This window comes from Mastigoproctus giganteus, chromosome 5 (assembly GCF_048544385.1).
Source record: "Mastigoproctus giganteus isolate SK-2022 chromosome 5, ASM4854438v1, whole genome shotgun sequence".
In the NCBI taxonomy this organism is placed as follows: Eukaryota; Metazoa; Arthropoda; class Arachnida; order Uropygi; family Thelyphonidae; genus Mastigoproctus; species Mastigoproctus giganteus.
The window spans coordinates 179,974,230-179,991,223 of NC_143579.1; the positions used below are offsets into that span (position 1 = coordinate 179,974,230).

Here is a 16,994-nt window from a genome sequence, read left to right on the forward strand (position 1 = left end):
AGGGCGAGGAACAACTTTCCCATTGAGAAAAAAAGATGAATTGACAAAATTTAAATTTAGGAATTGTAAAATGTAAAAAGTAATGCTTAATCCAGTTTTAACATCAAATTCAAATTTTTTTAGACCAAATATGACAAAAATGGTCCTATTGACAAACAACCTAAAGCTAAAAATAAGCGAGTGGTCCCCGATGTTTAATTGACACACCTTGTGTACAGTGCCACTACATCTGTTAGTTCAGTTAAAGTGATCAGACGGCCCGGATTATTCGGGATATTTCCAGATTTAAGGTCGTTTGTCTCGCATTGCAGATTGCTCGGATTGGACTTGTAGCCTCCATCTTATATCATGAATCACGATTTTGCATTTTTCATTTTATTCTGCATCCTTGCGACATTTTTTGTCTCATAGATGGTGCTGGCTTTCCACATAAACAGTTATCTCACATTTGTATGTATGTATTTTTATTATTATTATTTCACAGAAATGCCTATATAATATAGGCATTTCTGTGGTGTCATATTTCTGTGAAATAAAACAAATATATGTGAAAAAAATAAATATAGGCTATTTTTTTTTTTTTTTTTTTTAAGAAGTGTGATATTTTATTTTATAAGATTAGTTCAAAGAAGTATGTCTATTTAATTTATATTTTGTATGTGAATATTTTTTTATAAATAAAAAATTAAAAAAAATATATATATGTGTATATTGTTTTTGAGGGGGCCGTTGTAAAATCGACGTCCGCATTGGAATACAAAGGATCTGGTCACTTTAGGTATGATACATCGCAGATCAGCGTGAATGGACTCGTGGTCGCTTGTACTCCCACATCAGCTTCTCTTCCCTGGCTTTCAAATGCAGTGCATTCCAACATTTTTACAGTGTTCCTTAACAGGAATACATCAAAACTGTCATAATAATTTCGAGTGGATGACCTGCACATTTGGCCGTGGCAGCTGCTTGAAAACAATAATTTTTAACCTTCGCTGTTTCCAAAAATTCCATATGATACGGATTATTAGCTCTGCGTAATATCGTTGTGATGTGTTTTATGAATATTCTAAAGTAATTATTAGATAATGTATCATCGTACGTGATATTCTGTTCCTTATTTGCATACTTATCCTCTGATTAGTTTCAAAATGTCTTTCACTTTCAACAACAATTTCATGTTGATGAATGCCAAAATATTTTTGATATAATTCATTTGTCACTTAAAGGAAATAGTAGCGTATTAATATAAGAAATTGTTCTTCTCTAGTGGCTTTGCACAACTGTAGAAGCAAAGAGTCAATAAATCAGTTACACCTTACAGAGAGACACGAAAAAATATTTCTCTAATTTTTAACCAAATTTTGACATAAAACTGGACACGGCGTTCAGCCAGCTCTCTCTCTACGTTTTTGGATGAACGGTTCCATTAACCACAACAAACCAGCAAATACACTGATTGCCCCTAATAAGTGAAACATGTTGTTATATGCACCAATATAGTCCCGAAAATATCCTGAAATGAAAAAAAAAAAAAAAAAAAAGTAAGATTATTTCGAACCACTTCTACAAGTTCAACATAAACGAAAATTTATATCAAATAATTATTTATTTGTTTTACTTATTTTAAAACAGCACCATCATGTTTAGCTAGACTATTTTTCTCCAAATCAATTGGACATTAATTTTAATCTAGCGGCGCGGACAAAATTTGCAAAAAACTCACAAGCAGTAAGCAGTATTATGAGAGGGCTGTTATAAAGTAAGGTAACAGATTTAATGTGCAGTGTTAAGAATAGCAGTAGTTAAACCACGTGAATTGTGATAACGGGAATTTTATTGTGTACAGAGGATCGCAGTTTCGTAAGTAAGCTAAAATTATCTTAACATTTGGTAATCCTGATTTTACAAATATGCTTGATGACTGGATTCCACTTTGAATCCTGTCATTAGGCGCGATCGAAAAAGAATGAAAGCCAGAACAGTGTATGTGAGAAACTGTTTTCTCTCCTGTACAAAAATAATTAGAATAATTTTATTCCCTGTATACATTGTTAATTGTTCTTTTGGCTTTCTTTTTTGATTGGGCCAGTGTTAAACTACAAATTTTGGGATGTTCCCCCTCCCTATCCTCAATATTCACAAACTGGCCCGTTGTATTCTTGATATGCAATTAAATTGGACGTTGGGTTTGATGTATGCTAAGCGATAAAGCAGCTATAACTAGAAAAAGAAATTGGAATTCCAATTGAAGGATTTCTCCCTACATAGGTTAAAATTTGAGGATGGCGTAGACATATTCGATTCAAAATACATTGGTACATTCATTCACCCACTGAGTATATCAACATGTTCTTTTTGAGGAACAAAGGCAGATTTAACCTGAACAGAGAAAGGTGCTTCCGTTTCTGCAGTCACATATTCTCGGCACTCAAACAAGACTACCTTCCTCCAAAATTAAAGATAAGTGCTTGTAAATGATCACATATAGTATCACTTTCACAATCTGACGGTCCCAGAGATGCGAAAAATTTGATATTTAAGTTCACCTGCGTAGATAATTTTTTTTTTAAATTTCATTTATGTATATCTGCGTATAAATATGTCTCGCACATTTATTCACTGAGACCTTTTATATGTGGAATCACGTTGTTGCTACTCTCTCTGTTTCACTTTCATGCTGCTTCTCGGCCTTTCGGCTAAGATCAAAGTGTGCGTTATGCATAGTAAACTGAGATAACTCGCATTTCAGAAAGAGGCTGTCTGCAGGACTCAGTCCTGGGACCAGTCTTGTGGAACTTTGCACTAGATGAGTTCTGTGTTTCGCACAGTGTAGAAGAGACAACAATCGTAGCTTATGCGGATGACCTTGTGTTTTTTGTGGGGGGGGGGATTACTCCTGCAAGGAACTACTAGAGGAGCGGGCGCGTTCCTGCCTGTCCCAAATAATAACCTGAGCGGACCTACATGAGCTGAAGGTTTCTAATCAAAAGTCATCGGCCGTGTTGTTGAGGGGACGCTTCAGCTGGACTCGGCCACCAGTTTGTCGTTCTGTAGATTTTTCTCTCCGCGTGGGCCATAGAGTCCAGTACTTAGGGGTTATCTTTGAGGAACGGCTGATGTTCTTGGCGCATGCCAAGTACTTGCGATAGAAGGTGAAGCGGATATATGCCAGGCTTCAGCGGGTTATCCACGTGGATTGGGGCATAAAGCGAGGGGCTCTCTACCTCCTTTTTGATAACATCTTTGTTCCAGTCCCGACATACATGACTGCTGTTTAGGGAAGGAGAGTCGAGCACTCACTTGTCCAGCAGATCCTTCTCTCTACACAGAGGCCTGCTCTTCTCGGCTGCAGAACAGTTGCTACTGATGCATTATGTGTATTAGCCAGCAGGATTCCAGCTGATCTGCAGTTAGCACAGGCCCACCTAAGGTACTGTTTGAAGAGAGGAGTTCCTAGACTGATCTTCGGCATCAGGTCGTGCTTAGTTGGACCGGCGGATGAGGCCTTTAACATAACATACGAGCGGAGGCAGACTAATGATCAATTAAGCCTCCATTTGGCAAAATCAATGAACCCATTCTGAGAAAGGTAGACATCTTTATGCTTTTCTCCCTTCCGTTCATACCGTGAGCCGGTGAAGGCCATGGCTCTGTTTTGGACTGGCTGTCTGCAGTGTCCTGACAGGACATTGCTTGAGGTCGAGGTTTCTCCAGTTGGGGCTAGTGACCTCGGATCTCTGTGATTGTGGAAAACCTGAAACGGTATCCATATTGTGCTAGATTGTGCAATTTATACAGACCTCCAAGCGAAGTTGTAGGGAGGAACACTTGCTCTCTCCAGATCTACGTTAATGGAAATTTGTCAAGATTCGCTAGATAGGGGCACCTACCTCCTCGTGGTGAGGACAGTAACTCGTGTATGGGGATGGAGACACTGTCTCCGCCGCGAAGCCAAATGGTCATTCTGTCCCAGCTTTTGTCATTTGACATTTAGATTGATTGTGGTGGCTGACCATTGTTCTTATGTTGACCAATATTATTACTAACCTTGATTAAGTTTGAGAAAAACAAGTCACGACCGAGAACTAGTTCATATGGGCAGAAGACAGGCGACAATTAGGATGAAGATTCACTCAAATGACAAATGTGCATTATGATGTGCGTTGAAATCAACTTTCGCAAGGATATTTTGTTGTTTATTACTGGACCGAGCGATTTTTACCTTGACCTTTTGTGGAAATTATTTTGTTGCTGGGCTGGACGATGTTGTGTTGCATTAACTCAAAGGATGTGCAATCAATCCCGTCAGAAGAGAGGGCTGCTGTCATACTTGCAAATTTGGATTTGAGAATGGTTCCCTTGCAAGCAAGGGATTTTTTTTTTTTTTAATTATTTATTTTTACTTAACTGTTGATCTGGTTGTGCATGAATCAGTGTGCACCTTGATGATTTAATTCTCAGTCTTACACTTGAGCACTGTTATTCACTGGTCTGCTTGGTGTCCTGAACTAAATAAGATTGATAATGATAATATCAGCAAATTAATGTTTTTAGGCAAAATGTTTTTATAAGATTGATATTCACACTTTTGGTGGTCTCTTAAGGGAAGGTACAAAATACTACCTGTTGTATCGGATTCTGTTGGAACTGATGAGCATGAACCCTTTGGACTATCCCTAGTGAATCGAATGCAGATATTTTTCTTATTGGCTTCTAACCTGGATTAAGAAGTATTTCACTGTTTAGGTGAAATTGACTGGAATTCCAAATCCTTGACTTGTATGTTATGTCTTCTTCCCCGAAGTGTGGGAGTTTCCCTCAAAGTTGTGCGTTGGGTTTGCACATGAGTTGGTATACATGTGCTTTGACAATCTTTGTGTATATTCCTAAGTATGAAAATAATGGTTTCTATTGTAAACTCTTATGTTATATGAGTTGTTTGGTTAAATAAGTTTCATAGAATTTTGTTATGCTTCTAGTTGTCATAAACCTTAATCTTGTAATTGTCTGTTTGAGTTAATGATTCATTCCCCAGATTTATATATATTGAGATTTTAACATATAAAAGGTTATAAATTTAATTGAATAGGTTAAATGTTGTTTATCATTCTTGCTACCCGTAATTAAGATGGGAGTAGTGTGTAAATTTAATCATTGTAAATGTTGAAAATTGCTTTTGAAGTCTTGTTGCCTTCCAATAGTTTTAGTGATTTTCTGCTCAAAGATAGAGTTTTGTGTAAATAATAGATTCCGGTTATTTGGGCCACCGATTAATTGGGGCAGCCATTTATTTGGGGCAAATCTTAAAAAACAGAAACCAATCGAGAAAATAGCCAGGGTTTACTTCGCTTAATTGGAACAGCATGCCGTTTAATCGGGCAGGAGACCGCAGCACTGGAGATTACCCTACGATTGTCTCTGACGGTACCACGTGGTTCGGTCGAAATTCTGGAGGTCACAACCATAAAACAATAAAAACAATTAGCAGTCACCTGTTTATTGGGCTTTTCTGTTAGTGAAATCTATCATAAACGGACAATAAACTCGATCTTACTGAATTCGCGATAACACCGACGGCTGGAATTCTGTTGGTTATTATGGTGAAGTGTTTTTACACTTCCACGAAATCTTCAATCATATAAAAAAATTAATTTTCAGATCTTCTCTTTATTCCTATTTTTAAAGCTTTGTAACTCGTTACTCCGTTCTCACTTGCGTGTATTGTGTTACTTGCAATTTGTGTGTGCCGTGTTCTTTGTTATTGATTTCTTATCTTTTTACTGTTTTAAATTTTAACCCCCACCCACTAATGTCAGTGAACAGAAATGTCAACTAGTTCGTATGTACATATTACAGTACGTATTAATTATTCCGATTATCGCGTATATTCTTCCGATTTTCACGTATCATTTAATTTTTTTAATTGATAAGGTAATAAAGGGTAAATTTGTGCTTAATATATCCTTGCTTTTATAGCTTGTGGATAATATTCGTCCTATTTTCGCTAATTAGAATCGCTGTTAGAATTAAATTAGAATTAAAATTCAGCTCACAAACGTGATCACAGTGATCGGCGCTTACTGCACACCGTATAGTGAACGGTACTTTACTATGGTGACTCCATCGTAACGTGATTTGATTGTACAGCGAACCAATTGTAAAGGGGGTACATTTTATTTTCAACTATTTACATGAAACTTCGGATAATTGGGGCAGCCGTTTAATCGGGCCAAAATGCACTAGTTCTAATGTGTCCCAAATAACCGGAATGGACTGTATTAGCCTTTACTTTTGGACAGAGAATTTCTGTTCGCTAGTTTACTCTTTCTGTTCTTTTTTCTTTCTTTCTTAATTCTCTTTCATAGTGATGCCCCCCTCTCTCATCCCTATTCTTGTTTGTCCTAGTCTTCTGTTTCTGGGGTTGCTTTCTTCTTTCATCCCTTTGCTTTCTGTCTACTTTCATTCTTTCCTACTCCCATACTTCTCCCTCTAAATTCCTTTTCCTTTCCTTCAATGCCTTGGGTCTCTCAGGCTTGCCTGTTAGCCCCAGTAAGAGTTTCAGATAGAAAGTGGTTTCTGGCACGCCTCCACGTGGTCAAGGTTGGGAGTCAGGGGACAGGGAACCAGGTGTACCCTGATTACGTAGCCGTCAGGTGCTGCACTGAACACTCTATATAACTACATCATACACTTGCCGGCCTTGGCCTTATGCCTTTTCAGATGCTACAGCGACATACACGGGAAACCTGGAGACCACAATTAAAACAACTACAACTTGACACCTTGATTTTGTGCTTTATGGAGGCGCACGTGCAAGGTTTGTGAGTGTTGCTCATAGTAAAGCTCCTCATATAATGTGTTATTTTAAAATCTTTTTTTTTTTTTTTTTTTTTTCAAGTATGTTATTTATATCAAACTATATAACCAAGGTTAAGACAAACCAACGATGCATTTAAAAAACTCGCCCCACAGGCCTGGACTATCCTCCCGAACAGGATATACATTGACTGGAGTAGCCATATTTTATTTATCAGAGAGCATGTGACAATCCAAAAAATGCTTCCGCTGCTGCTGCTTCGGCCGTACTACGCACACTTGCGCCTGGGTCGATTCTGCATGCCGCCACTGTGCACAAAAGGGATACGATTTCAACACGCCCTAATAAATAAGATAACCCCATCTGTGCAAAGTAGCTAAACTCGACCACAACCACTTTATCAGTGACAGCAGATGCCCAGTCTATTTGAAGGCCAAGTATAGTGTCTGAGAGTAGGCACCTGCGAGGTGAACTGATTGAAGTGTATAAGGCCTTGAATGGTCTGAGCATGGTCAATGCTGATGGGACTCTTCCTCTTGCTCAGATTAATTGCCTGAGGGGACATAAATTCAAATTGAAGAAAGACAGTTGTAGAATAGAAGTGCGAAAATTTGCCTTTAGCCAGCGGGTGGTTGATTACTGGAACAAACTTCCATCTGTTGTTGTAGAAGTTGACAGCTTAAATAAATTCAAGGCAGAACTAGACAAACATTTGGAGCGAATGGATGGGTGAAATGGGAAGAGTTTTTTTTTTTTTTTTTGGCTGATGCTGTATAAGCTTGCTTTCTTGCATCATATGCCTCTACTGATGCTAATAATGCTAATGCTAATAATCAACAAAAAAGAATTGATTATGGCAGCACATCCTAAAATATTCAATTCCAATACCATAAATTTCATGAAAATTAATGCACAACGTTCCTGCACTGTGGTCGACCAAATTAGAATGAAGGCAGATGAGGAAAATATCGACCTCATATTTCTGCAAGAACCATATACCAACACCAAGCAAGTGAAGGGTTACCCTCTTACATACAAAATTGTCCAGTCAGAATTCAACACTCCTTGGGCTGTCATCTTCGCAAGAAACTGCACAATAACAGTCACGGAAATCCATTCCTTATGTTCCCCCTGGGCTGTCTGCACCCAGATCATCGAGGCCATTGCCTCATTTCGTGCCGTCTCAGGAATCCGCAGTGGGCAGTCCTTGGAAGATTTCTTTGCAGCATCCACCTTGTCTGCGCATGTAGCACAGTGGTATCGTCACTGTACTCTCCACACCGGATGGAAAAGGCCCGGGTTCGAATCCCATCGATGACGCGAGGAACTTTAATGGGCTTTTTTCACTTCGTGGCTAAGTTAGTCGGCCTCAGGCGTAGATAGCAAGGCCCCCCCCCCAGAGAAAGTGAGGTTTTTTTCATTCAGTAATACAGGAACTCGATCATAGAACACACGCAATTTGCAGAAATAATATATAAAACGGGTGTATGTAAGAAAGTACGGGTGGCCCTAATATAATAATTTGAATTTGCAACATCCACCTTCAATATATTGAACAACCTTTCTACTTTCAGCAGCACCCTATGGGAATCCATAATCGATGTCACTGCAACATATAGCCTCCAAAATCTCGGCCTGGTAGGGTTCGCGATTTTGGAGGATATAGTTGTTGCCCAGCTCTATCCCAGCATCCTCCATGATTTAGTCCAAGTCTGTACGCTACGTTCCTTATTATGGGCCATGGTTCAAACAATGACAAACTCGCCTCAATGGGTATAGTACAGAATCCTCGCTGCCTCTCTAGGCTCAGTGAAACTTGGGAGCACCTCTTCTATGACCGTCTGCTCTAGGAAGACATAAGATCATTCTTCTTCACCAGAATCCAACAAATACCGCGAGGTTATGAACACCTCCTAGTTAATGATGAGCAACAATATCGTGCCTTCTCTCTCTCAGTTTGCCCAGGACCTATTTCCTAAAAGGAAACGTCTGCAGACCCAAGATCACAACAACGCTGCACCTTCTCCTATAAAGGAACTAAGGAAACCACTAACTTGAAATTATATACCCCCTTCAAGTAATTAGCACCCTTATACCTTTTTCAGGATGAGACTGTAATCGGACTATACTCTTATCTCTGAAACAAGGCAAAACCTAGACTTGAAAACTGACTCTGGATTTCACAAACACTTACCCTCACGTATTCCTACCTTTACGTTTGTCTGCATGGACAGTGATTCTCCGTACTTGTCATGGACTGCTCCTGCTGTCCTGGCTTGCTGGGTAGGATTTCTGTTACCAGCTGCCTCTGACTATTCTTGCCACTGGTGATCTACACATCAGACTTGCTGTGTAACTCTCATTCCCATCCCTGGGAATTCTCTCCTTGGGTTCCCCCCCCCCTCTATCCTTCGCGTTGTGGACGTTCGCTCCACCACTGTGTTTATCGGAGGATGCCTTCTTCTAAATCTTCCATTTAGCCTTCCTTTTACCTATTACTCTAACTTTTTTTTTAACATAATCTCCGTCCAGGAAGCTTAGGCGACCCTGGCGGAGACCAGCCAGAAAAGCTATCTTTACTATCTTTACTACGGGCAATGTGGGTCCCACCAAGCTTCCCGCGGCCAAGTAACCAGAAGAACAACAGAACACGACACAAAACTTCATAAACCATACAAAAACACACACTTCTGGCATTTACAGAGTACTGTTTTCCTCACGAGAGTACTAAAGGCGCAGTTGTGGTTGTTGTTATTTGGTTTTTCAGGAGCATTAGCAACTAAGGCCATATTGCTCCAGGGATATGGGGTGGTCATTCCCTGACCTTTCCACATCCTCCGTATTTGGTGGTCACAGGCTCGAACCCCGGTCTAATCAAGAAGCGTGTTCTACGCACTGATGCTTCTTCCCACCTGGCTACGGAGGCGGCACGCAGTTGTCGGAAATCACCGGTGGTACCCCTACCTCGAACATGTACACTGTGCGTTATGGAGTTATTAATTAACCTGTCGGACTTATCAATTTTCTTTGAACACAATCTTGAGGTGGCTGAGTTCATTGTTGGGATAAGTACCTTCAATAAAAGCTTCCTCTTGATGAAACTCTGAAATATGCCATCTTTGGTGGAATCGTTTGACCTAAGCATATATCATTCCTTCATCAGTGTTTTTCCTGCAGACGTTGGTGATTAATTTGTCATTATTTCTAGTAAGTGATATTCAAAGAGCGACAAACAGATATGCGATTCAACCTGGATTTTAAACCTCATGTTTGGGTAGAGGTTGTTAAATAGATTGTGGAAACCAACTAAGAAATACTGTTCAAGGGGTAAGTTTCATTAGTTCATCTGATATCTATTTATGCCTATGGTAGATATAAGATATTCTGTAATCAAGTGACAAAGGAGATTAGGCAAGCAAGGCAGATTACGAGAAACCTTTGGCAAAGGATGCAAAGAAAAGCAGTAAAGACTTCTGTACTTATGTAAACTCTAGAAGGAAGGGGATGAATCAGATTGGCCCACTTGATATCGATGGTTCGATTGTTGATGATTCTTCTCAGGTAGCTGACAAACTGAATGAGTATTTTGCATCTACATTCACATATGAGGAATTTTCTAGTCAATTGGAGGCCAGAAATTTCCCAACTGGAAGTTAAATGATTTTATAATAATTGAGAGCAAAGTGGAGAAGAAATTGTTTAAGTTAAACTTAAAAAAGGCACCTGTGGTGAATGGGATCTATCCAGTTATATTAAAGGAGGCAGCAAAGGAAGTAAACAGGCCCTTAGCCATGATTATGAGGGAATCCTTGGAATCATGTGTGGTCCCCACTGACTGGAGATGTGCAAATGTATCTCCAGTTCACAAAGGGGTTCAAAAGATGTCACAAATAATTACAGACCTGCTATTTTAACTTCTTTTCCGGGTCTGCAAACGTGAACATTATGCTTTTGATACTGTTGCACATGGAAGACTACTGTACAAGTTGAAACAGTATGGTATTAAGGGCAAGTTGATACCTGGATGAAAGGATGGTTGAGTGGGAGAAGACAGAGAATTGTAATCAATGGACACTGCTTTTCGTGGACTAATGTTATTAGTGGAGTTCCCCACGGGTCTGTGTTGAGCCCATTGTTTTCTGTATTTATCAAAGATATTGATGAAGCTATATCAGGCTTAATGTCCAAGTTTGCAGACGATACGAAGGTTGGTATGGTTGTTAATGACAGTAAGGACGGTACCCTACTGCAACAGGATCTAGAAAAGTTGAGCGGATGGACTGAGAGGTGGCAACTGAAGTTTAGCATCGACAAATGCAAAGTACTGCATATGGGTAGCACTAACTCCAGAGTAACATATCAACTGTGCGATACTACACTCAGGTTAGTGGAGAATGAAAAAGACCTGGGATTAATTGTACAGTCAGATATGAAGTTTTCTGAGCAATTCAGGCAGGCTGCAAGAGTGGGGATCTTGGGGGGTCTCATGGGGGTCTTGTCAGTGATGACTAGAAATTTTGCTAGCAGCGATAAGAAGGTGATTATCCCCTGTATCAGGCAAAGGTCAGGCCTCACCTTGAGTACTGCATACAGGTCTAGATGTCTGATTTTAGGAAATATGTATAGCTACTAGAATGAGTACAGAGAAGGGCAACGAGATTAGTGAGCGAAATAAAGGATTGATGTTAAATTTTAAATTCAAATTATTATTTTAGGATTGCCCGTAATTAAATACATTAACCCGTATTTGTGTCTGCAAATTGCGTATGTTCTATGGTCGATTTGCCTGTTTTGCTGGACGGAAAAACCTCAGTTTCTAAGGGAAAGGATTGATGTTATCAAGATAGGCTTAATTAGCCGACCGGGCTAGCCGGCTGGGTAAAGTGCTTGCCTGGCAACCCAAAGGTCGCGTGTTCAAATCCCGCCTCGGGCTTGGATCATAGTAAAATGCAAAAACTTTGGGAGGTGCATTATGGCCACAGAAGCTGATGCGCCAACAACTAACAAAAAAAAAAAAAAAAAAAAAAAAAAAGGCTTAAATTCTGAAAATTGAAGCGTCTGGAGACTAGGCACCTGAGAGGTGATCTGGTTGAGGTGGTATAAGGCCTTGAATGGTTTGAGCAAGCTCAATGCTGATGGGATTCTTCGTCTTGCTCAGATTCTGCACCTGAGGGGGATAAATTCAAATTGAGGAAAAACAGTTGTAGAATAGATGTATGGAAAATTGCCTTTAGCCAGAGGTTTGTCGATTGCTGGAACAAACTTCCATCTGTCGTTGTGGAAGTTGACAGCTTAAATAAATTCAAGGCTGAACCAGACAAACTTTTGGAGTGAATGGATGAATTTAACGGGAATTTTTTTTTTTTTTTTTTTTTGGCTTATGCTATATACGCTTGCTTTCTTGCATCATATGCCTCTACTAATGCTAAATCCTAGTGGTATCGATATATATTTGGCAATATAGTATATGTTGTACAGTATTAGGGAACGTTTGTGTTACATTGAGTAAGTTGGCGCTTGACGCCAGGAGAACCGATTCGATTACATGTATAATACCTAATTGAAACAAATGTCTAGTTTTTAAATAAACAAAATTCTTGTGAAAATATGCAGGATCTTTAATTTGCTAAATAATTTTGGAGTTCTCCACAAAGTCTCAGAAATATGTTTTCGAAAATTAAATGAATTTTTAGGAAATGCTTTTCTAGAATATTGTTTTCTTCCTCCGCTAGAGGGTAGCACTAAACTGATCTTGGAATGCTTTGAGGTTTCAACAACCATTCATCGAAGGACCGAGTGACCTATATATATAGTATATAAAAGGGATGATCTTTTAACTGTCAACACATACTTTTTGATAGCCCACTTGCGTTGTCATTCAGCTCACACTTCCAAAACTGGGCTTACAGAATTCTGCATTTGTGTGACGCATTGAAATTATCATTTTGATAGGCCTGACGTTTTCATATTCTCTATTTTATTACAGATTGCTGGTATTTAAGATCGCATTATTTATATAAAACCTAGTGTGAGTATTACACTCCATTTTTACTTTTCCATTGTGCTTTATAAAAGGTGTGATTTAAGTTTTTGATTAATTTATTTTACACATAAGCATTCAAAATGATGTTCTAATTCTCCAAATTAGAACATCCAGGTTGGATGGATGGATGAATCTACGAAAAAGGGGGAACCACCTTGTAGACCTCGAAAGTGTATTTTATATGTTTTTGCGTCCATTAACAGGTTTATTTGTTTGCTTATTGTTACTGGAACCAGTTAACACTCCATGGAATGAAAATACTCCACAACAGCTCCACCCGTCCCCGACAGCAAGTACGGCTCAACTTTTTGGCTACTCGCTGAGAGAACAGCGACGCTATATAGTACGCTACCACGAATGCTAAATTATCCAGTATAGGTTGGGAGAAATCCCACGCGCCGTCTGACAAGAACATACCTAATATAGGTTATCCCTCCGTGGCTGAATTAGTCGGTCTCAGGCGTAGATAGCAAGTTTTTTTTCCCTAGAAACTGGGATTTTTTCATTCAGCAAACAGGCAAATCAACCATAGAACACACGTAATTTACAGACAGTATACATATTGCACGGCAGAATAATTTAAATATTCGGGTGGCTTAATAAAATATATATATGTGGACATGTGTACACCTAGAACGTCTGTTCAACTCCGCCTCATATCTATGTGAAGAACAGTATCACTACAAATGGGCCAGATATGTGTGTGACGTAGGTTCGTGTGTATTGCGTGTGAATAATATATATATATATATATATATATATATATATATATATATATATATATATATATATATATATATATATATAATATAGGTTAACCCTCTGAGCATGTAGCACAGTGGGATCGTCACCGTCCTCCCCACACCGGGTGGAAAAGGCGCGGATTCGAATCTCGTCGATGACGCGAGGAACTTTAGTGGGGTCTTTTCACTCCGTGGCTGAGTTAGTCGGTCTCAGACGTAGATAGCAAGGTTTTTTCCCCGAGAAACTTGGGTTTTTTCGTCCAGCAAACAGGCAAATCGGCCAACAACACGTGCAATTTACAGGCAAAATAAATATATATGAGTAGATGTAATCATTTACGGGAGACCCTAATATCCTAATATAGGTTATCCAATATCAGTGGTGAACTAGCATACCTTGCTGTCCACGAATGAGACTGACCAACTCAGCCACAGAGTGAAAAAAGACCATAAAAATTCCTCGCGTTAGTGACGGGGATTCGAACTCAGGCCTTTTCCACCCATTGTTATGTCATAGGGTTTTAGAAGCGTCAGCAACTAAGGCCATATTGTTCCGTGTATATTATCTGTAAATTGCTTGTGCTCTGAGGTCGATTTTTTGTTTGTGAGAAGAAAAATCTGAGTTTTCGGGAGTAAAAAACACCATCCTACTCTCGTCCGAGACCGACTAACTCAATTACGTTGTGAAAAGTGCCCATAAAATTTCCTCCCGTCGTCAACGGGACTCGAACTCAAGTCTTTTCCACCAGGTGTGGCGAGGACTGCGATTCTACCAACTGTGCCACCCACGAGGGTACCCATTGTGAGAGGACGGCGATTATAACAATTATTACTGTGCTATCCGCAAGGGCAAATAACAGTATAACGTCCTTGTAACTTAGATAATTTTATTTATATTGAAATGCAGCTGAATTGCAATTGAGCACAAACCAAGCTTGAAATTAACATTAGAAGCGGGGTTTAATCACAAGATTTTTGGTCAGCACTTGTGGTGTTCGAACATCATGCTTAATTAAGAAGTACTGCGCTCTCTACCGATTCGAAACACTGATTGAACTGTCCTTTTCAAAGATTTTATCTAATATATCTGAACATGTTATTCATTGTATGATTACTGCTAATCAGATAGTCTACACGTGGCTTATATAATACTGGTTTCTACTTACCAATCATCGAAGGCCTGACGAAATTCATAACTCCTGTGAAAAAATAAGTAGCTCCCACTGCCATAGACAACACTTCCAGCCCTAAATAATCTGCAAGCAAAACATAAAGCACAATAACGACGCTTCCAACTAGCAAGCCATAGCCCACAGAGATAGCCAGCAGGGCCACATAGTTTCGAAAAATGGGATAGACCTGAACCAAGAGACCAATGGCTACCATGTTGATCATCGTTAGGGTTTTCCTTTTAAGAATCCCATGGTCCGTTATCCATCCGGAACCTAATCGTCCAGCGAGATCGGCGAAGGAGAAAGCCGTCAAAATATATACCCCGTCACTCTTGCAAACACCCTGGTCAATGGCAAAATCCACAATCACAATGAAGAAGGTGTGAAGTAGAAAGAAAAAACTAAGAATGGTAATTGCTGTGATGATGAACATGGGATGGATAAGGACATTTCCTAAAATATTGATGTCTGCTGCACATTCCATCCTTATGCTTCGTTCCTTTCCTTCGGCATCGCTGTTATTAGTACTTGAATTTTCAGTGATAGACATTGGTCCGTTTTGATTTGCAGTCATCTTTTTTTTTGACGCAATTTCTTTTGGTTCTACAGAATTGTTGAACATGTGTTCATTTCCTTTAAGGGGTCGAAACTCCGAGTCTGGTAATTTTAATTTCACGTGAGGAACTGTGCATAGTTCTTCGCAGGATGGATGCAAGAGTAACGGAAAAGATTTGGTATTTCGGCTCAGAGGATGATGTGGATTCTCCACTGGATGTGTTCGAAAATCAAGGGATTTCGATAATTGTCCAAACCTTCTTAGGTTACAAGTACTGGATATGCAACTTTCTGGATTTTGCTGATCTGTTAAATTAGAAGGCGTGACTTGTAACCAGGTAGGTGTGCGTAAAAGAGAAGATGCAACTAACGTATTCATCGTTAGACCTCCAACAAGTAAAAAACTTCCGCGTAGTCCGTAGGTAGCTAAAAAGTACTCCATTAACGGAGGAAATATTAGAGAACCCATCGTACCTCCGGCAAAGGCTATTCCTGTGGCTGTTGCCCTATAAGTCAAGAAAAACTGATTCACGATCACAGGAACCAGAGTCATTACAAGACCAAAGCCAATTCCTAGAAAATACAAGATTTTATTATTTACATATTTTCACAGTTGCAAATTATTTAAGCTATTTCCACTATTTACTTTTTAATAGATTGACTACTATACAGTATCTGTTTAAATTACACTGCCTGCCTGCCCACTCTATTAGGGCCATGATGTAATAGCGTGTTGGACTGCCCTTGTCCTGAATCACTGCTCCGACACGATGCTGCAGGAGCCAACAAGGTGCTGAAAAATGACACGAGGAATATTTAATCATTCATGTAACGGAATTGCCCTCATTTCCTAGAGTGACGTGGGCAAAGAATTGTGCTTAAGAATACACCCTCCCAATTCATTCCACAGGCGTTCAAAATGAAATTGAGTCCAAGAATTGCGTTGGTCAGGCATGAGACTTGAAATATTCCTCGTGTTCCTTAAACCACTCTTTCAGACATTTGACATAGTGGTAGGTTTGAAAGCATCCCAGTCCGTAAGGGGGTAAATATGCAACATTGCCTGGTGCCTGATCTCCAGCAACGTTCAAATATGCTCTGGCGTTAGTGGCATTGTCCAGTGGGATAAGGGCACAAGGAGTATGTCATCTATACCATTACACCTCCTTCTGCAACTGTAAATTGGTACATCACAGGATGGTTCCAATGCCTCGTCCATTCTTTGCTTTCCTGACCTCAACGCAGCCGTATTAATCGGTTGGTGTCCGCGATTAGTGGCTTTCTTCTAGGAAGGTATATTCCCGTAGTGCTTTCTTTGTAGGATTCTCCTCATGGTCCCTTGTGATGTTCCGCATTAAATGCAGAGGTACATTGTTCCCAACCCGCATTGGACCAGCGTGGCAGATTATGGTCTATTTCCCTCAACATGAATCGTTTAGGAGGTTTCTATCCTGCAGTGGATTGATAATCGCTGCATTTTACCTTTTACATTTAAAGACTGTAATGGCATTAGGCTTTGAACAGTCTAAATGTGGCCGTCACCTCTGCTGTACCCTGATAAACATACGCCGACAACCGTACCTCTTTGGAAGTCCGTGAAATCATTTACGTTCTCCATTAACAGTTTACTGATTTGGGCGCAGTTGCGGTTACACAGCTTCACACCA

General features: G+C 39.7%; 1 protein-coding gene across 1 annotated transcript in view; it reads right to left on the bottom strand.

The window, feature by feature from the left end:
- Nucleotides 1-603: 603 nt before the first annotated feature.
- LOC150085885 (uncharacterized) overlaps nucleotides 604-16,994 on the bottom strand; it is a 166,482-nt gene continuing 150,091 nt past the window's right edge. Inside the window, exons 8-9 of the mRNA XM_090374728.1 lie at nucleotides 14,767-15,900; nucleotides 604-1,510 (exon numbers count right to left, since the gene is read on the bottom strand). Coding sequence (XP_090230854.1) covers nucleotides 1,383-1,510; nucleotides 14,767-15,900 — 1,262 coding nt within the window. The 3' untranslated portion in view covers nucleotides 604-1,382. The remainder of the gene's footprint in view (nucleotides 1,511-14,766; nucleotides 15,901-16,994) is intronic.